The 22,102-nt window shown below is 43.0% G+C and overlaps 1 protein-coding gene across 1 annotated transcript in view; it reads right to left on the bottom strand.

The window, feature by feature from the left end:
• Nucleotides 1-22,102, bottom strand: part of FKBP9 (FKBP prolyl isomerase 9) — a 43,300-nt gene that overhangs the window by 4,985 nt on the left and 16,213 nt on the right. Inside the window, exons 5-8 of the mRNA XM_058527931.1 lie at nt 20,995-21,184; nt 14,897-15,042; nt 6,985-7,171; nt 642-787 (exon numbers count right to left, since the gene is read on the bottom strand). Coding sequence (XP_058383914.1) covers nt 642-787; nt 6,985-7,171; nt 14,897-15,042; nt 20,995-21,184 — 669 coding nt within the window. The remainder of the gene's footprint in view (nt 1-641; nt 788-6,984; nt 7,172-14,896; nt 15,043-20,994; nt 21,185-22,102) is intronic.

Below are 22,102 nucleotides of genomic sequence, written 5' to 3'. Positions count from 1 at the left end.
TTATTTAAAAACTGTGAAAAAGAGAAAATCAATCCGGAGTGCCTATCGCTTTTCCAAGTTAGCACTTCCCATCTCCTCCATCTCCAGATGGCAGGAGCATAAAAAAACCTGAAAAAGAAAGGGTTCCCAAATTCCCCATGTGGAGGACTCATCCTGGCTGAAATCATGAAGTAAACCATGTAACAGCTGTGAGGGCGAGGTAAAGCCAGTATTTCCAGAACTTGACACTAATCTCTTCCAAAAGGAAACCTCCTTGGATACCTTACAGGGTCAGAAGTGAAAAGCAAGGGTCTGCAGCATTCCAACATCCCAGGAAACATTCCAGAAGGAAGCACTTGGCCTCACCTAGAGAAATTGCCTGGAAAGCTCCTTTAGGGACGTTTCTCACACTTTGAAGATCCAAGGTTTATTTTATGGAAACCTCTGCTTTCTCAAAAGGGCGTGGGGCATAAACGTGGCATTAACACGGTTTTCACAGGGGTCTTTAAACAAAAGTGTTAAATAATTAAAAAAATTAAAACCACAGATTCTTTGGGTTTCAAATGGAAGCATATTGTGGTTTTACATATGGCACCTCAAAAGGTACACAATTCAGATGGTGAATGTGCCCCAAACACCCTTTAATACCGTCGTTTACTCACCCACACCAGCCTCCCCATAGCCCAGGTGGGGTGGAATGATCACCGTCCGTTTCTCTCCAACGCACATCTCTCTCAGACCCATATCCATTCCCAATACAACTTGTCCAGATCCCAAAACGATATTATACGTTTTGCCTAAATTCCACCTGAAAACAGAAGAGTCTCTGGTTAGGTAATCAACCCGTTGGTACTTGAGAGTGTTCTCATGAGAAGAATACATCACTTCTCTGGTGTATCACATCACTGCCGAAGATAACAGAACCGCTATCCAACCAAGAGGAAACATCAGACAAACCCACACTGAGGGGCATTTTGCAAAATAACCAGCCTGAAATCTTCAAATGTGTCAAGGTGAAAATCAAGTGAAGACTGAGGAACTGTTCCAGAGTGTTAGAACATATCGGAACGGGATCCTTTGGCTATAAAAGGCCTTACAGGGACATTTGGCAAAACTTAAGTGCGGTCTGAGGATTAAAAGGTAGTAACGTATCGTTAACTTCCTGATTTTAATGTATGTATTGGGTTATGTTGGAGAATGTCTGTTTGTAGGAACTGCACACTGAAGCGCTCAGGGGTGATGGGACACAACGGCGGCCACCTACTCGCCAATGATTTAGGGGAAAAAAGTTCTTTGTGCTGCTCTTGCCATTTTTCTCTAAGTTTTAGTCAATGTTCTAGTCAGGAATTTTCTTGAGAATTTTTAAAATATATAATGTAGTTAAAATTTAAAACTCTGGGTTTTAGATTCAGCAAGACCTGAGTCTGAATTCTGGTTCTGCCACTTAATTCGACCCTGTGAAATGTAATCTCTCAGTTTCCTCATCCATAAAATGGAGATAATAATAGCTATTGCACACGGATGCTCTAAATAGCAAATACTATATTATGCTTGGCACAGTGCAGAGCAAGTATAAAGAGCCCAATAAATGGATAGCCTTGAGCATGTAAAGTGCTGGTGTCTGTAACAGTCTATGACTCCAGAAAAATAACTGCGAGTTTAACTTGGGCCATGGTTTTAATTAGGCTTTTTTTTTAATTGAAGTATAACTGAGATACTAGTTTCAGGTGTACAACATAGTGATTCAACATTTGTATACACTGCAAAATGATCACCACAAAAAGTCCAGTTACCATCTGTCACCAAACACAATTAATACAATATTATTGACTGTATTCTCTGTGCTGTACATTACATCCCCATGACATTTATTTTATAACTGAAAGTTTGCACTTAATCTCCTTCACCCATTTCGCCACCCCCCCCCCCCCACTCCCCTTCCCTCTGGCAACCACCAATCTGTTCTCTGTATCTATGAGTCTGGGTTTTGTTCTTTGTTTATTTTGTTTTTTATTTATTTTTTATTTATTTATTTATTTTTAAAACAAAGGTTTCTTTTTTTGTTTTTGTTTTATTTATTTATTTATTTATTTTTCCCCCCAAAGCCCCAGTAGATAGCTGTATGTCATAGCTGCACATCCTTCTAGTTGCTGTATGTGGGATGTGGCCTCAGCATGGCCGGTGAAGCAGTGCGTTGGTGCGCGCCCGCGATCTGAACCCGGGCCGCCAGCGGCGAGCGCGCACACTTAACCGCTAAGCCACGAAGCCGGCCCTATTTTGTTTTTTAGATTCCACATATAAGTGACATCATGAGGTATTTGTCTTTCTCTGTCTGACTTATTTCACCTAGCACAAAACCTTCAAGGTCCAACCATCTTGTTGCAAATGGCACGATTTCACTCTTTTTTTATGGTTGAGTAGTATTCAATTGTGTGTGTGTGTGTGTGTGTGTGTGTGTGTGTGTGTGTGTGTATTCATCTATTGATGGACATTTAGGTTATTTCCATATCTTGATTATTGTAAATAATGCTGCAATGAACATAGGGGTGCATATATCTTTTCAAATTAGTGTTTTCGTTTTCTTTGGATAGATATCCAGCAGTGGAATTGCTGGATCATATGGTAGTTCTATTTCTGATTTTTTGAGGAACCTCCATACTGTTTTCCATAATGGCTGTACCAATTTACATTCCCACCAACAGTGCATGAGTGTTCCCTTTCCTCCACATCTTTGCCAACACGTGTTATTTCTTGCCTTTTTGATAATAATAGCCATTCTGACAGGTGTGAGGTGATATCTCATTGTGGTTTTGATTTGCATTTCCCTGATGATTAGTGATGTTGAGCATCTTTTCATGAGTCTGTTGGCCATTTGGATGTCTTCTTTGGAAAAATGTCCATTCAGATCCTCTGTCCATTTTTAAATGATTGATTGTTTTTTGTTATTGAGTTGTATGAGTTCTTATACATTTTGGATATTAACCTCTTATCAGATATATGATTTGAAAATACCTTCTCCCACTCAGGAGGTTGTCTTTTCGTTTTGTTGATCATTTCTTTTGCTCTGCAGAAGCTTTATAGTTTGATGTAGTCCCATTTGTTTATTTTTGCTTTTGTTTCCCTTGCCTTTGGAGTCAGATCCAAAAAATCATTGCTAAAGCCGATTTCAAGGAGCTTACGGCCTATGTTTTCTTCTAGTTTTACGGTTTCAGGTCTTACATTCAAGTCTTAAATCCAATTTGAATTAATTTTTGTATATGGTATAAGACAGTGGTCCAGTTTCATTCTTTTGCATGTGGCTATCCAGTTTCCCAACACCATTTACTGAAGAGACTATCCTTTCTCCATTGTATATTCTTGCCTCCTTTGTTGTAAATTAATTGACCATATATGCTTGGGTTTATATCTTGGCTCTATTGTGTTCCATTCATCTAATGTGTCTGTTTTTATGCCAATACCAAACTGTTTTGATTACTACAGCTTTGTAGTATCGTTTGAAATGAGGGAGCATGATACCTCCAGCTTTGTTCTTCTTTCTCAAGATTGCTTTGGCTATTCGGGGTCTTTGAGATTCCAAGTTTTAATTATCCTTGATGTCCATGGTCCCCAGGGAATCCAGATAAATAAGAGTTGGCTCTATCATCTCAGTCACTACTGAAAATAAATCTATCATCTCAGTCACTACTGAAAATAAATCTATGGCATTCCTACCACTTCCTAAAGGCAAACAATGGGAATGTTCCTCAATGCCAAGGAAGAAAAGCCTCCCCAATATCCTGGAGCCCCTTGATGCCCACCATCAGGTGGTGACAACATGGAAAGGACAGCCCCTTTGGGTCACATCCCCTTCTCAGGCTTCCCAGTCTCCCCTGAGTGCAGGGCCGCCACCTCCTTCCCTCCTCAAGCTGGTTCCCAGGGCCAGGCTGGTTGTCTGGGGCTAGCAAAGCAAAACAGGATTGCATTTGCCCTACCTGGGACGAAACCAAAACAAAGCCAACTCTGGGCAGGATGCCTGGGCTGAAGGCCTGTGGGAGGGAGTGTCCTCTGCCCTGCCCCACACATAATCCCTCCTTTGTCAGCAACACAGAGGGGCCCTCCCACTGCCTTTCTCCAGGGACCATGCGGACCTCCCATGGGACTACTCGGTTTCAAAGTCTTACAGAATATTCAAGAACTCATTTAGTTATCAAATAACGAATGTTTACTCTTCCTCTGAGGGCAGTTTAAGCACACATCAAGAAAATCCTCCAAGCAAACCATTTGTTTTCATGTGTCATCTCTGAAAACCCCACTACTTCTTTCTCCTCAAGTTATCCTTTTATTTTTATTTTTTTGCCAGTTTTTCTCTCAGACATTCTCCACATTCCTTCTGGGCATTCCCAGCTTCCCATTCACCGCAGGCTTCCTGCTTCCTGCTTCCTGCCTGCAGGCCGCCCTCTCTGGCTCTCCGCCCATGTTCCTCTCTATCCTCTCAGCCCTGATGAACAAGCGCCCACAGCAGCACCTGCCTCATTTTTTATTGAGCTCACATGGGGCTTGGCATGGGACCAGGTCCCACCTTCCAGAAGGGGCTCCTCTTCCACACACAGGTAGGCAGATGCCCGCCACACTACCCATTATCCCATTATTCTGAAGCTTACATCCAGAAGACACCAGCAGAGACAGCCAGACACTGCTCTTCTGTGTAGATTTCCACATAACACAAATGACTCTCATGGTACAGAATGAGGTCTCCCACAAGAGGAAGGAGCATCACGTGGCTCCCGGATGTTCTCTAAGAATACTGTGAATTCACCAAACACATCAGAAGGCAGGAAGACTGATTCTCTCCACCCTACATGAGAAGCATATCCTGAACCCATTGAGAAGGAATTCCTTTGTCCATTTCCCACCCTCACTTCCCCTTTCCACAGCGCTAAGAGCACCAGACAAGAGTATGAACATGAGCAAGAGCAATGACAGCAAGCCATTGAGCTCATAGCCTGTTCTAAACCTGTGGACCGTTTCCACACACATAAACTCACTTGATCCACCAAACAACTACAAGCCATGCTTCTTCCCCGCTGCCCTCCGTGGGCTTCTAATATCAACACAGGGAGGTTTGTTGTAAGCCAGGTCCCTGTAAATCTGAGCCCCAGAAGCTAGGATATATTTCATTGATTCTATAATGCGTATTTGTTCACATTTTAACACGTGTAATTGGGATACATTTTACAATTGGTAGCATGTCATTATTTTTTGGCAGCATTTTTACTTTCGTAGAGATACATAAAATGATGCTTCTAACAATCAACACATTTTAAATTTGATGGAATACGTTAAATGCATTAGTATACAGGGTCTCATAGCACCACAGCGAATGCTCTGGAGAGTATGTCCCTAGGGCTCTCTCTCCATGTCCAGCTCTCCCCAGTCACACACTCTGTCACCTCAAGCTAGAAGGCAGAGGGACGGGTGGGAGGGAGAGAAGGCCCTCTCCATCTAAAATAAATGCAGCAGCACAAACTTATTTATATGAAGCCCCCCTTTCTCCCCAAGACCAAACTTATGAATCCAAGTCAGGCTCAATACAAAAAAAGGATGTACTTACATGCAGATGTAAAGAAAAGCTGAAAATGTTTCTTTCTCAAAGAAGAGAAGGTAGTATTAACTTACAGATACATCTGAGGATTCAGACACATAAGAAGCAAAGCTCCTGGGCCGGCCCCGTGGCTTAGCAGTTAAGTGTGCGCGCTCCGCTACTGGCGGCCCGGGTTCAGTTCCTGGGCGCGCACCGACGCACCGCTTCTCCGGCCATGCTGAGGCCACATCCCACACACAGCAACTAGAAGGATGTGCAACTATGACATACAACTATCTACTGGGGCTTTGCGGTGGAAAAAAAAAAAAAAAAGGGAGGAGGATTGGCAATAGATGTCAGCTCAGAGCCGGTCTTCCTCAGCAAAAAGAGGAGGATTAGCATGGATGTTAGCTCAGGGCTGATCTTCCTCACAAAAAAAAAAAAAACAAAAACAAAAGAAGCAAAGCTCCTTTTACCGGCATGATACTAGTTTATATTGTTGGTTCCTTTTGATATGTTTTCAGATTCATCTCAATCAATTAACATTTATGAAATGCTCCCTTTGTGCTATGCTTTGGCCTAGGTGTAAGGAATAAAAACATGAATAAACATGTTGGGTGTCCCTAAGGTATTCATACCAGCAACAGAGATAGAAACAAAACTAAATCACTAAAAGGCAGGTAATACATAAAACATTTTGAGACTACAGAAGTGGGAGCAGTTGATCCTCCCTAGGAATTAAGGAAATATTTTGAGAAAAGGGAGGACATTTAAGCCAGGGCAGAAGTTGGCCAGAAGGAAGAGTGAGCAGTGCACATCCTGCACCACTGCACATGGCAGACCTGGAAGGCAGAAGATGGGCCCCAGCAGAAGATGAGATTGGTGATGAGATTGATGAGGCAGAACAGAGCTGATGAGAGAGCCTGATGTGCCAGACTCTGGAATTTGAACTTTATCTATGGGTTAATTTTTCTTTTTTTTTTTTTTTAATTTTATTTATTTATTTTCCCCCCCAAAGCCCCAGTAGATAGTTGTATGTCATAGCTGCACATCCTTCTAGTTGCTGTATGTGGGACGCGGCCTCAGCATGGCCGGAGAAGCGGTGCGTGGGTGCGCACCCGGGATCCGAACCCGGGCCGCCAGCAGCGGAGCGCGCACACTTAACCGCTAAGCCACGGGGCCGGCCCCTATGGGTTAATTTTTAAAGACAGCAGTTATAAAATGAGATCTGTTTTTCAGAAAGACAATTTCATAGGAGCAGGGTGAGACTATTCACAGGGAACTCTTAGAAGAATGCACCTGAGTATGACATAGCCTTGACCTATGCAGTGGGGAAGGCACGGAGATAAAAGCTCTCAACCAGTATCTGATGGAAAGGAGAATCGTGGCAACACACGACTGTTAGCCGCCAGGCTCACTCCCCCACCATCCCCAGCTGCCCTTACGTGGAATCCAGCAGGGTGCCATCCAGAAGCGAGGCGTTGTAGTGATACTTGAGGTAATCCCCCTTCTTGCTCAGCACTGAGCAGTCAGGGGGCTTGTAGTGGGAGGTGATGCTGATGGAGTCTGAAGGGTTGTGGAAGTCGATCACGTGGATGTCAAACACCAGCACAGCCGAGCCAGGGATATTCCCTAAAGCACAGACACAGGAAACAAATGAGCGATCCCTCCCAGTAGCAGCACACGTGCCTCCCCAACGTTACCAGGTACGTCCTCACAGTGACCCCCCGTGACCAACACAGGACCCAGACAGGAAATCCTAGGGAATACCGGGAGAATGAAGCTGCAAGGGCCATCAGAAGTACCCAAACCCTCATTTTATGTACGGGGAAACCGAGGCACAGATTTGTCCAGGGTCATGCAGCCAGTTAGGAGCACAGTTTGGACTACCCAAATTCAAGATGTGAGCTATGCCCCACGGAATCGCTGAGTCTGAAAGATTTATGGCTAAGTTCACCACAGATAAGGAAACTAAAGCTCAGCCAAATTAAGGCTCACCCTGCTCCTACCAGAGGTTAAGAGGTAAGACGAGAAAACCACCTTAGATGAAAATCACTCCAGCGCCCTATCACTGCACAAGAGAAACACGAACAGTAACATCATAGGAGAAACACCTAGACAAACACAGGCCCATATACACCTCTCACCATACAGTACACCTAACAGTTCACAAAGTGCTTTTACAACACATCCTATTTGTTCTACACAAAATTACTAATTTACTTTTCTTTTCCATTATCTCCACTTTTGAAAACATCACCTCACATCTGAATAATGTTTCACAGTTTGCAAAAGTATTTTTCACATGCATGCTGCCATCAAATCCCTGCAGCTACCTTGTGGGGTAAGCACTCCCATACATCCAGGATTGGCAGATGCTCCACGAATTTACTGACAGCTTCTCAGGGGGCTTGGGGGGCGGCGGACACCTTAAACATATGCGTCAGTTGTTAAACGCACCCCCAGATCATTTCAGAAAACTTTAAATGTAAAAATTTTGTAACTGGTGTTACTTAGAATCAAGGATGTATTAATACTTTCACTGGCATTTTACAGATAAGAAACCAACTCAGATACGATATAACTTGTTCAAGAAACAACACAGCTACGGACAAAATTCAAATAGAGATATGTGAACACCAACAGCCCCTCCCTGACCACGCCCCTGCCATGTACTTTTCTATGTCTGTTTCTTGGTTGTTCTCTCACACACACACAGCCACACAGCCACACATGCACACACACTCTTAATGGGTGCTTATTAAGTACCAAGCACTATTCTAAGTGCCTTATACATATTAACTTATTTAATTCTCATTATAATCCCATATTCACAATCTAGAGATGAGTAAACTGAGGCACAGATTTCGGGGCTTGCACAAAGTTACTAAGGTAGTAATTAGAGAAGTCTGTGCTTTTATAGCAGAACTCAGGTGCCTGATATTCACTAGTGAGGGGAGTTGCTAATGTGAGTGGTAACAGAGTACAGGAGCTTTCCCGTAGGAAGCAGGTATTGCAGACTGCCAGAGAAGGTTGCTCAAGAAGCTTTCAGAACCAGGGCTAAGGGCAGCTCTATGTGGGGCACCAGTACACACTAACAGGGATGAGTGGCTGTGCAGCCAGAACAGTGGTTTCTCAACCTTGGTTACCCATTAAAATCAACTGGGAATGAACCTTGAAAACATTATGCTAAGTGAACGAAGCCAGACATAAAATCATTCTGTATGATTCCATTGATCATGTCCAGAAGAGGCAAATCCACATAGACGGAAAATAGATTAGTAGGGGGGGGAGACAGAGAGAGGGAGGAAGAGAGGGAGAGAGGGAGAGAGGGAGAGAGGGAGAGAGGGAGGGAGAGGGAGGGAGGGGGAGGGAGGGGGAGGGAGGGGGAGAGAGGGTGAGAGAGAGAAATGACTGCTTAATGGGTATGGGGTTTCTTTTTGGAATGATGAAATGTTCTGGAATTAAATAGTGGTAATGGTTGCACAACCTTGTGAATATACTAAAACCTAGCAAATTGTACACTTTAAAATAGTGCATTTTATGTTATGTGAATTATATCTTGCTAAAAAATTAAAAAACATCTCTCCTAGGTATATATCCAAAAGATATAGAATCAAATAGATATTTGTACACCAATGTTCACAGCAGCCTTATTCACAAGAGCCAAAGGTGGGAATAACTCAAATGTCCATTGACACATGAACTGATAAACAAAATGTAGTATATACATACAATGGAAAATTATTCAGCCATAAAATGGAATGAAATTTTGATATATGCTAAAACATGGATGGACCTTGAAAACATTATGCTTAATAAGCCATACAGAGAAGGACAAATATTGCATGATTCCACTGATACCTAGAATAGGCAAATTCGTAGATATAGCAAGTACAATGGTGGTTACTAGGGGCTGTGGTGACGGGGGAATGGGGAGTTGTTTAACGGGTAAGGAGTTTATGCTGGGGATGATGAAAAAGTTTTGGTGAGAAAACACGGATGGACCTTGAGGACTTTATGCTAAGTGAGGTAAGTCAGACAGAGAAAGACAAATACTGTATGATACCACTTACATATGGAAGCTAAAAAAAGCCAAACCCGTAAAAACAGAGAGTAAAATGGTAGTTACCAGGGCCTGAGGGGTGAAGGAATTCGTTGTTTAAGGGTAGAAACTTGCAACTACTAGATAAGTAAGTCCTGGAGATCTAATGCACAGTACAGTGATTAGAGGTAACAATATTGTATTATAAACATCAAATGTGTCAAGAGACTAGATCGGAATTATTTCCACCACAAAAAAGAAATGATAATTACGTGACGCGATAGAGGCTAGCTAATGCCACAATGGCAATTATATTGCAACATATGTGTGTCAAATCAACATGTTGTACACGTTGAACTTATACAATCTCATATGTCAAATATATTTCAATAAAAAAATAAAAATAAAGTTTTGGGTACAGACAGTGGGGATGGTTATACAACATTGTGACTATATTTAGTGACACTGAATTGTACACTCAAAACTGGTTAAAATGGTAAATATGTATATTATACCACAATTTAAAAAATACATCAATTAATGTAATAAACCACATTCACAGAATAAAATTTAAAAAAATCATATAATCATCTAAAAAAAATCACCTGGCAGCATTAAAAATAATGTCAATGCCTGGTCCTACTCTGAGATTCAGATACAGCTCTCACAGAGCAGAAGTCTCAGACTTAGGCAGTATCAGAATGCCCTAGAGAACTTGGTAAAAATACAAAGGGCCAGGCCCTTAGCCACTCAGCATGTCGGGGTTCCATGATTTTAAAGTTCTCCAAGTGATTCTTATCTGTGATACACATCAACATTTCAGAACTGCTGGACTAGAGTGGGACCAGGCATTGTATTTTTTAAAGTTTTCCAGGGGTTTCTAACAGGCAGCCAAGTTTAAGGAAAACAATGCTAAATGGTCTATAAGTGACCAGCTGAGGAGACTTCGGAAGCCCCATCTCTGCGAGGAGGATCAAGGTGCAGGCTGTAGTTACAGTGTGGGGGGATTGGTGGTGAAGAAAGCTGCAGCATGACAGCTCCATTAACCTCTCTGAAGAAGCATGGATGGAGCCCAGAAAGGGACACCTCTGACAAGGACCTGCTGGCATTTGGTCAATGCAAATTTAATTTCCCCTCCAAGGCACATTCGGTGCAGGCCTTTCTCAGGGCAAAAAGGAACACGCCCCTGGACCACCCACCACCCCTGGGCTCTGATGTCAGCCTCTCCAGTACTTTCCTAATAACTAACTCAGTTTCTCAGTCCCTGAGGATCCCAGGCCCAAGTATTCTGATCAGGGGAGAGGCTGATGACACCCAGTCAAGTATCTATTGAACATCCGGGTTGCGTGTCAGCTTCTAGGAAGTTAGCATGAGTCAGTCTACCAGGTGATGAAGCCACAAACGCACACCTACTGAGGCATCCACAAGAACGTAAGCTCTCTGTGGGCTGGGAGTTTTGTTCGTCTTTTTTCTCAGCTGAGTCCCCAACACCTAAAGCAATGCCTGGTCCTGAAGGCACTCAATAAATCTGTGATGGACAGGCAGATGGAGTTTCTGGGCCTGCAAAAAACAAAGATCAGACCTCGAGCCATAAGATCCCACCTGCCCCAGGGAGCCAGCAGCCCTCCTACCCCACTCCCTCTATCTTGCTCTGCCTTCCACAAAAAATCTACAGTGTAGGAACAAATGCTGACCAGCCAATAGGTGAAAATAATCCAACATTTCATTATGACCCCAACACCAGCCTCCTACCTGAATAAACCCTTAACAGAAGTAGAAGTTGTCATTCAATTTTGTTCACTACAATGCCTCCTTGAGAAGAGACACAGATGACAAAAAATAAAGGCAGCCAGCCAGCTTGGCCTGAAGGAAACGCTGCAGCTCTGCTGGCTGTGGGCTTCCTCCAAGAGCTCCGGGGCCTCTCTGGGCCTCATTGTCTCAACTAAGAATTGTTCCAGGGTTGAACAAGCTCACACGCAAGAAGTCCTTGACACACAGAGCGTGAAATATTAGTTGTTTTCCTCACTTTCCTCTTTCCTAAAAGAGTGCTTAAAAGGTAATTTGGAAGTTGGGGAACAGAAAACCATTGAGAAAGTGATGCTTCTGCAACCCCTTGGGCAGAATCCATTCTCCTCTTCAGGGTTACAAACATATCCAAGCATCCTAATTTCAGGGCTGACACTGGGGAACAAAGCAGACAGCAGAAAGGTCGAGCCTTTCCAGAAGGTCCACCCCTCCCCTCCAACAACCCTGCAGGGAAAAATGGCTGCAACAAAATGAAATGCGGATGGAGCCTGAGAACCCCACGGAGAGCCCAGTGTGTCATTCCTTCCACAAATATTTACTGGATGCTTATTATATGCCTGGCCCCGTGGTATGGGGCCAGGAAGCCACAAACCTCCTCTATGTCCTGACACTCTTCTCAGGTCAGTCCCTTAGGGACTAGCATTAGGTCCTATGCAAATCTCACAAAGAGGCCAAAGGTGCTAACCAAAAGAGGACAGAGGCAGACCCCACCCAGGAGCACCTGGGTGTTACACATCAGGGCGCCCCTCCCCCCACGACAACATGTGATTCAGGATGAAGCAGCCTCATGCCCAGAAAATTTATGAGACTTTGGATGCTTCCCAGAGCCTCATATAATTCTTTGCAGAGCTCTGTCTCATCCTTGATAGAAAGCCAAAAGGAGAGAAACAATTTAAACAAATGTTTTCCATCAATACATTCTTTTTAGAGAAAGGAAGGATTAGTCCTGAGGACATAATGAAATATGAGTACTCAGAAAGTATTTGGCTATTTCTGTATGTATTTGACTAGAAGTGGAAATTTATGTGATACAAAACAACAGAGCGACAAGACACTGGAGAAACAGGTCATGGAGCGAGCCTGCTGAATGTGTCTTAAGCTGTGACCTGTTGTGGCTTTATAAATCAGAAAGTTAAGTCAGCTCCAGTTTCCAACCACCTGATGTTTCTTAGATCCTCTGGACAAACCCTCCTGGGAAAATTCTGAATATCCTTATGATTCAGCAGTAGCAGTCAGAAGAGGAATAACAAAATGAATGGGTACAGCCAGCCAGGCCAGTCAGAATCCCATCAGCAAAAAAGAATACAAAAGAAAAATAAACACTACATCAACTATTCCTAAGCAAGTTAGCAAAAAATGGTATATGAGAAAAAACATAAGAAAGAAAAAATGGTTTGGAATACTATACAACCATTAAAAAATACCTGTTGGCATAGAAAGTTGCTCACAACAAATTAGGTGAAGAGAGAAATGACAAAGTAATATGTACGTATAGATGACCCCCTTTTTGTCAGTATTTATTAGTGTAGGTGGCTATGTATTTCCTCTCACCTACAAGATTCACATATACTCAGAAGTATAGAAGGATACTCACTCCATGCTTGTATGTTTCCTATCGCTGCTATAACAAATTACCACAAACTTGGTGGCTTAAAACAATGCAAATTTATTCTCCTACCTCTGGAAGTCAGAAGTCTGAACTCAAGGTATTGGCAGGGATGTGCTCCTTTGGGAGACTTTAGGGGAGAATCTGGGTCCTTGCCTTTTCCAGCTTCTTGAGGCCACTCTCATTCCTCGACTTGTGGCCCCTTCACCCATCTTCTAAGTTAGCAGCTTAGCATTTTCTCCTTTCTCTGACCTCCCACTTCCCTCTTACAAACACTCTTGTAAATACATCAAGGTCATCCGCATGATCCAGGACAATCTCCCCATCTCAAGATCCTTACCTTAATCACATTTGCAAAATCCTTTTTACCATGTAAGGTAACATACTCACAGGTTCTGGGAACATGTCATGGACATCTTTTGGGGCTGCTATTCTGCCTATCCTATTACAATGTTTATTCCTGGGTGGTGGCATTATAGAAGATTTTTGTTTTCTCTGTTTATCTGTATTTTCTTTTTCTAAAGTCAACATGTATTATTTGTGTAATTTTTATTTTTTTATTTTTATTTATTTATTTTTTTTGTGAGGAAGACCAGCCCTGAGCTAACATCTGCCAATCCCCCTCTTTTTGCTGAGGAAGACCGGCCCTGGGCTAACATCTGTGCCCATCTTCCTCCACTTTATATGGGACGCCGCCACAGCATGGCTCGACCAGCGGTACATCAGTGCGCGCCGGGGATCCGAACCAGCAAACCCCAGGCCACCGCAGCAGAGTGCGCGCACTCAACCGCTTGCGCCACCGGGCCGGCCCTATTTGTGTAATTTTTAAAAGAGAGTTTGCTATTAGGGTGACAAAAATGTTCTAAAACTGGATTAGGGTGACGGCTGCACAACTCACTACATTTACTAAAAGTCATTAAATTATATACTTAAAATGAGTGAATTTTATGGTATATAAATTATACCTCAATAAAGTTGTTAAAAAACAAAAACCAAAAAGGGTGGTTTTGCAATTTACTTTCAAACGGCTCAACAACTACAACAAAAATGTAATGAGAGAGAGAGAGAGAAAATAAAGAAGACGTTAACAACTGGTAAATCTGGCCGGCCCCACGGCTTAGCGGTTAAGTGCGCGTGCTCCACTGCTGGCGGCCCGGGTTCAGATCCCAGGCGCGCACCGACACACCGCTTGTCAGGCCATGCTGAGGCTGCGTCCCACATAAAATGGAGGAAGATCGGCATGGATGTTAGCTCATGGCCAGTCTTCCTCAGCAAAAAGAGGAGGATTGGCATGGATGTTAGCTCAGGGCTGATCTTCCTCACACACACACACAAAAAAACAACACAATTGGTAAATCTGAGAGGAGTTCACTGCACAGTTCTTTCGACTTTGGCATAGGTTTAAAATTTTTCACAGGACAAAGAAAATGGGCAGGAGGGACAAGGGGGTAAAACAGAGCATCTCTAGAGACTAAAACTTTTTGGGCATTCAAGTCTGAAGCTGGACTTCAGCTTCAACATTTTGGCTCTCAAGAAGCCCCGGTTGCTGGGGCCGGCCCGGTGGCGCAGGTGGTTAAGTGCGCGCGCTCCGCTGCAGCGGCCCGGGGTTCGCTGGTTCGGATCCCGGGCGCGCACTGATGCACTGCTTGGCAAGCCATGCTGTGGCGGCGTCCCATATAAAGTGGAGGAAGATGGGCACAGATGTTAGCCCAGGGCCGTCTTCCTCAGCAAAAAAAAAAAAAAAGAGGAGGATTGGCGGATGTTAGCACAGGGCTGATCTCCTCACAAAAAAAAAAAAAAAAAAAAAAAAAAAAAAAGAAGCCCCGGTTGCTTGGAACCAGCCTGGAAGCAACCAGTTGGTGCTGCTGAGTTTAACCTCAGGAAGGCAGCCAGCGCTCACCTCTTCCTTCTTCTCCATACGCCAGGTGAGGGGGCACCACAATCCTCCGCTTCTCTCCGATGCAAACACCAAGTAAACCTTCATCCATCCCAGCAATCACGTAGCCCTGCCCAATGTATGTGTCAAAGGTGCGGTTCCGCGAGTAGCTAGAAAAGAAGAAAAGAAAGAGGTTCCTCACAAGGGACCCCACAGCAGCTGTGTACATTAATGGGTAGCACGAGGCAACAGGAACGCAGAGGCCTCCGGGAATAGGGGGAACTTTAGAATCTGAGGACACAGCCTGGAAACATGCTGCCCTGAAACGGCAAACAGGAACCCACACACAGTGTGCGAGCAGCCACCTGCAGAAACAAGCCCTCCAACCCTCTGGTTTGGTCAGGTTATGACTGGGACGTGGGTGATGAGGCCCAACCACAAAGAAATGTAGCTAACGTAAACTGGACTGTACGCTGGGTAACCACGTCAAGTTAATGAAAAAAGCATCAAGGGTGGCCCTTATTAGAAACTAAGACGGAGTCTCAAGAACAAGGTCTCCATTATCTAAAGAGGAGAATATCTGTATATGTGGGACATGATTATTCGGATTGCCGGGAAAGTAGCATATGCACTGGGAGCAATTTAACTCTGCAGTCTCCAACAGAGCCTGGATGAACTCTCCCTACTGTAATCCCTGCTCACCAAGCTGTCTTCTGGTGAGCACTTGGATTTCCCAAGTGCCAGTGGCAGGAGGCCCAAGCATTCCGCTCAGTGGAGAGATCCAGCCTCTGTATATATTGCCAATTCAGTCCGATTACTACAAGTTTAGTGAGAACAGGAATCAATTCCCCAAAGCCTGATGATTCCAGAATAAAATAATAAAACTTTAAGTGCCACGTCTACTACCAAAGTCTGAACCACAGTGATCTGCACCCATTACCCACCTCCACCTGGTACAAATGTGTCCTGAAAGAGCTAGTCAGTCCGCCATTACCTCATGGAACACAGCCAAAGGATGACTGCCTTAAAGATGGCCAGCCAAGAGGGGCCAGGGAGATGAAAAGTCAGAGCTTGAGGGGCTCTTCCTTCTCAACACCCCTCAGAGACCAGAAAGCCAAGGGGCATGAAGAAATGATAATAACAGATGATTCTTCTCACTCAGGAAACAGATTATCTGCATAATCCCCCAGAGGAGGCTATGGAGAGGTAACCCCACACACACTGAGGAGAGCAGCCCCCCACTGAGCAGCTCCAGACCTCAGCCCTTCATACGGGCCAGGAGGGCCAGCATGGGAACACAGCAGCAAAGAAGGACAGGCAGGGCTCTCTAGCATCCTCTAGCCATGAACAGCCTCTCACCGTCCCCAGGTAACTACCTCTCTGGCAAGTACTTGGCAATCATCAGCAGAGTGAAGCCCATCGCTAGGCATTCTGGGAAAAAGAGGACACCTGTGAGATGGAGTTCCTTGAAGAGGGACACCAAGCAGTGGGAGAGATGGCAGGTACCTCAGAGGAGGGAAGAGCCACCAGGTAGAACAGTCAGCAAAGGTTCCATGGGGTTGGGAGTGACAGTGACTGAGGGATGCAGGGATCTGCACAGGGGAAGAGCACTGGGGTAGCAGCAAGGACCAAGGCCGAGAAGACAGAAAGAGCCTCAGGAGAGACTGGAGGAGCAGGATGGGCTTGAAGTACAGAGGACTTTGAATAACTTAAAAGAAGACTTAAATAAATGGAAAACTATCTTGTTCCCCAATGGGAAAGCTGAGAATTGGAAAGCTGTCAATGCTTCCCTAAACTAATTTATGAATTTTAAAACAATTCCAATCAAAATCCAAGTGGTGTGTATGGGGGAAGGGAAGGACTCTAAAATTCATTTGGAAAAAGAAATAATTAAAAATACTGTTTTGGGGGGCCAGCCTGGTGGCGCAGGCAGTTAAGTGCACGCGCTCCGCTGCGGTGGCCCGGGGTTTGCCAGTTTGGATCCCGGGTGCGCACCGACGCACCACTTGTCAAGCCATGCTGTGGTGGCGTCCCATATAAAGTGGAGGAAGATGGGCATGGATGTTAGCCCAGGGCCAGTCTTCCTCAGCAAAAAAAAAAAAAAGCGGGGGGGGAGGATTTGCAGATGTTAGCACAGGGCTGATCTCCTCACACACACACAAAAAAATACTGTTTTGAAGGTACAGGATATAGCAAGCTCTCATTCTTGTAAAAGATTAAAATGGAAGAATATGAATATGTACTTCATTGTATATGTATGGATGACCTATGAAATTAATAACATTAGTTCCTAGAAAGAGAACTGGGCGATTGAGGGACAGGGATAGGAGGGGAATTTTTCACTGAAAACTCTTTCATACTTTTAGGATTTTGAACCATGCCAACGTATCACTTAGTAGAAAAAAATGACGTTTAAAAAAGAAAAAGAATGCTCTCCACCATACAAACTAAGAAGCAACAGTAGTTAAAGGTGTGATAACTGGCCCAGGAATAGCTAGATTAATGGAAAAGGATAAAAACTCTAGACAAAGACCCAAAAGTATATATAAGAATTTGGTACATAATAAAAGTCACATTTTAGATGAGTCAGGGGAAGTTAGTCAATAAAGAGTGTTGGAAAAACTAGCTAACCATCTGGAAAAAAATAAAGTTACATCCTTACTGTCACACTGAATATCACAATAAATTCGAGACAGACTGAAGATTTAAACATGAAATCATTTATGAGCATGGAGAAAGACTGTGGAAGATTATTCATATTTACCTCAGGGTGGGGAGAATGGAAGGGGTCAATGGGAAATTATTACCTTTTATTATACATCTTTGCATTGTTTTGCTTATACAATAAGAACATAATACTTTTTAAAATAAAAATTCTAATAAAGAACTTTTTTTTTTTTTTTTTTTTTGCTGAGGAAGATTTTCTCTAAGCTATTGTCTGTGCCAATTTTCCTCTATTTTGTATGTGGGTTGCCTCCACAACACGGCCACCGATGAGTGGTGTAGGTCCACACCTGGGAGCCAAACCCGGGCTGCCAAAGCAGGGAGTGCCGAGCTTAACCACTAGGCCACAGGGCTGGCCCTAAGAATATTTTAAAGGATAAAAAAATAAAAGCATTAAAAGGGCTTGAGGAAAATACAGGCAAATATTTATATACTCTAGGGGTGGGGATAGACTTTTCAGTAAGTCCCCAAAGAGAGAATACATAAGAATACATAAGAGAATACAATAAGAATAAAGGAAACTTGGGTCAGCCCAGTGGTGTAGTGGTTAAGTTTGAGCGCTCTGCTTCAGCAGCCCGGGGTTTGCAGGTTCGGATCTCGGGCACGGACCTACACACCGCACACCAAGCTGTGATGTGGTGGTGTCCCATATACAAAACAGAGGAAGACTGGCACAGATGTTAGCTCAGGGCCAATCTTCCTCACCAAAAAATAAATAAATAAATAAATAAAGGAAACCATAATAAAAGAGAAGTTGAATATATTTAACAACATAAAAAGTTTACATTTAAATAGGTCCAAAATCACAATAACCAAAATAAAAATGCAAATAAACAGAGAATATGCTTTCAACAATATACAAACATAAATGGGTTAATATCTTTAATGTTTAGAGATCCTCAAATCAATAAGAAAAGGACAAATACCAATATCCTCAACATAAAAACAGGGAAAAGGGGGCCAGCCCAGCGGCGTAGCGGTTAAGTTCACACACTCTGCTTCCGCGGCCCGGGGTTCAGTGGTTCAGATGCTGGGCGCGGACCTACACACTGCTCATCAAGCCATGCTGAACCGGCGTCCCACAGAGAGCCACTAGAAGGATTTACAACTATGACATACAACTATCTAGTGGGGCTTTGGGGAGAAAACAGGAGGAAGACTGGCAACAGATGTTAGCTCTGGGCCAATCTTCCTCCAAAAAAACAATTGCTTAAATAAAAAAAATAAAAAGAGGCAAAAAGAGAGGAACAGGTAAATCACAAAAAAAGATAGCCAAGCAGTCAATAAATATTTGAAAGAATTTCAACCTCAATAGCAATCAAAGCAATTCAGATTAAAACTATAGAGTTTGGGGCCAGCCCCACGGCATAGTAGTTCAGTTCAGTGCGTTCTGCTTCCACAGCCCAAGTTCGCGGGTTTGGATCCCAAGCACGGACCTACACCACTTGTCAGCCATGCTGTGGTGGTGACCCACACATAAACTAGAGGAACACTGGCACAGATGTTAGCTCAGGGCTAATCCTCCTCAGCAAAAAAAAAAAAAAGAAAAAAGAAAAAAGAAACTATAAGCTTCTATTTTTCTCCAAAAAATTGGCAAAGATTATTTTAAAATGATTCTCCATGTTACTGAGTTTACAGGGAATGGGGCACTCTTAGACAGTGATGGGGAGCAAAACCTGCCTTGAGGACAACTTGGTAGTATATATCAAAAGCTGTAAAAATACACATAACCTTTGACCCAGAGATTCTTCTAGAAATTTATCCCAAGGAAATAATTAATCTTATACTTTAAGATTACAAAAATAACTACTGCAGCCCTCCTTAGAATGTCAAAAGATAGAAAACAATAGGGATTGATTACCTAAATTAAGGCAAATCTATACAATGGAATATTATGCAGCTGTTAGGATGGGCTAGATCCCAGTGTTCTCAACTGGAAAGCTGTTTAAAACCTAAGAAAATTGTGGTTCCATTAATATGGAAAGAAATCTGGTGTACACTAGAAAAATGGTCTTTCAGTTAGAAATATAACTCCAGGGAATAAAGGACAGAAACAAGCTCATATGTAACAAATAATAACACATACACACACACACACTCTGAATTTTTTTTGTAATAGAAAAACAATTAAAAAATCAATAGGGGAGTGGTTAAATAAATTTAGTATATTCACCCAACGAAACAGTATATAGACATAAAAAATAAATGATTTCTCTCTATGCATTAATATGGAAAAATACCAAGGTGAAATAAAGCATATTCTATATGCTATATACTATAAAGGGGAGAAAGTAAGATATTTGTATTTGCTTATATCTGCATTAGAAAAAAAATCCACACACTGGAAGAATAAAAAAGAAACTTATTAATAAAAGTTGTTAACTCTAAGGGGCTAGGGGAGAGGGGAATGTGAGGCAGGCAGAAATGAGTGGTAACGTATCTTAACGTTTTAATTCTAAACCACATTGACTATTACTTTTTCCAAAAAAATCAAATGAAAAATTTAAAAGAAGAGATCCTAGGAGTAGGAAGAGTGAATTATGCAAATAAAATAATACCATATAAAAATTCTTCTGTAATGTTTCTGGATGACTAAATAAACCAGAAGTCTATTACCTCAGAGAGACAAGTAGATTGCTGTCACTACTTGTCTGCGCTACAGGAAGCTAAAGGAGTAGTTTCCCAACCACACATGCTCACTTGAACAAGCAAGACATACCAAATGCCTGCTAGCCTGCTGCGGCTCCGAGCCATCTGCACAACTGTAGGCTATGCCTGATAAACAAAACAGAACTTTGAATAACAACAGAGGCTCAGTAATTAGCCTCTGCAGCATCAGGAAGGAAGCTAACGGCATCCAACCAGTCCCAGCAATAGGCAAGCCTTTAAAGCTTGCAAAGTGCTTTCACCTACCTTATCTCTTTAATCTAACCATCTCTTTGAGAAAGGTGCTAAATAACAGGGGAAAAACTGAAGTTCCAGAAGTTAAGTGCTGTCCAAAGTCACACTGCTAGGGCACGACACACAGGGAATGGAACCCAGGTCTCCTGGCACCAAGTCTGTTCTCTTATCCTAATGCCTGGACCTCCCTTCTGTCCACTTCCTCTTGGACACCACAGTTTGGTTTATTCTTGGATAGCCAAGCACAGTATAGGGAGACGGTGGGAGTCTAGGGTGAGCCTCTCCTCTTTTCCTGCAGACTCATCTCCCACAGGCCCCAAGGAGACTGTTATAACAGCCTCTGAAAGAATTCAGTATCATAAAATAGAAAACTGTATTGGAGATGAAAATACTGACTCCAAAACAGCACTGCAGAATATTCAGATCATGATCTAGCCAGCAGTGAACTATATTTAACAAGATGTACTGAGGAGTGAAGGCTCCAGTCCTTTCCTTACCTGGAATCAAAGAAGGTGCCGTCCAGAAGTGTGCCATTGTAATGATATCTGAGAAAGTCCCCACTTTGACTTCGCCGCTCACAGTTTTCAGGTACTACCTTATTTTCAATGGAAATGCCATCCTTGGGGTTATGGAGGTCCAATAAGGCAACATCGAACACCAGAGATGCCTGTCCAGGAATGTCTTTCCCTAGAATGGAATGGAGGAAGATGATGAAATCAGGACACAAGATTTAGGAAGTACTTGAACTATAACTCAACGCCCACTGTGTCAGTGTAACTCATTCCTCGAACATTTCAAGCCAAGGAAACAAATGTTCTTCCACGTCTTGGGTGGTCACCCCTGGCGTCTAACCATGCTGTCTCACCACGGTGTCCACGTGTCCAACCATGGGTATAATTTGAAGGCTGACTTCCTCAGAAAAAGAAGCAAACTGATGTTAATGACATGAGAGACTACTGTGACCATATTTTATATGCTTATGCTGGCAAATCAAGGCTCTATGTGGGTGGTTACACACCCACATGCAAACCCAAGTACATACTTCTGTGGGTTTCTGTTTGTGTACAAATGCGAATTACAGACATTTAAAGGCACAAGTTCCAAAGCTCAGATCTGGTTCTGGAGAACACTACATAGACTTGTCCTTTGGAACAAAATTGGAGCAACCAATTTTTTTAAGAGGCAAAATGCAAAATTCAATCCTTTAAGTGCATCCAAAACAGGATATAAGTAAAACTAAAGTTAGCTGAGATGAGAGAAAAAAATGGCACCCACAATCCAAAATATAAATAGTCTTCAAATCATTTCTATCTCACTTCTGGATGGTACTGCTGCTCTCAGATGTTCCTAACAGTGAGGATTTATTGAATATCTGCAACATGATAATCCACATGAGATTATTGGGCACTAGCTCTTCCTGTAAAGATCAACATCAGTCGGTAAATAACTCTAAATCCAGTACTTTCGGATAAAAGGACGTTAAATGACAAACCACCAACCTCAACACTCTTACTTGCCATTTGTCATACCATGTAAAGGGTAGGCCTGGGCAGTGAGCCACACAGTATGGCAAGCTGGCGCTCCTTTAATTGGCCCTTTGGCAGA

Source organism: Diceros bicornis, chromosome 3 (genome assembly GCF_020826845.1).
Source record: "Diceros bicornis minor isolate mBicDic1 chromosome 3, mDicBic1.mat.cur, whole genome shotgun sequence".
Classification (NCBI taxonomy): domain Eukaryota; kingdom Metazoa; phylum Chordata; class Mammalia; order Perissodactyla; family Rhinocerotidae; genus Diceros; species Diceros bicornis.
Note: the sequence above shows the minus strand (reverse complement) of the source record. Positions and strands in the feature narration are given on the sequence as shown.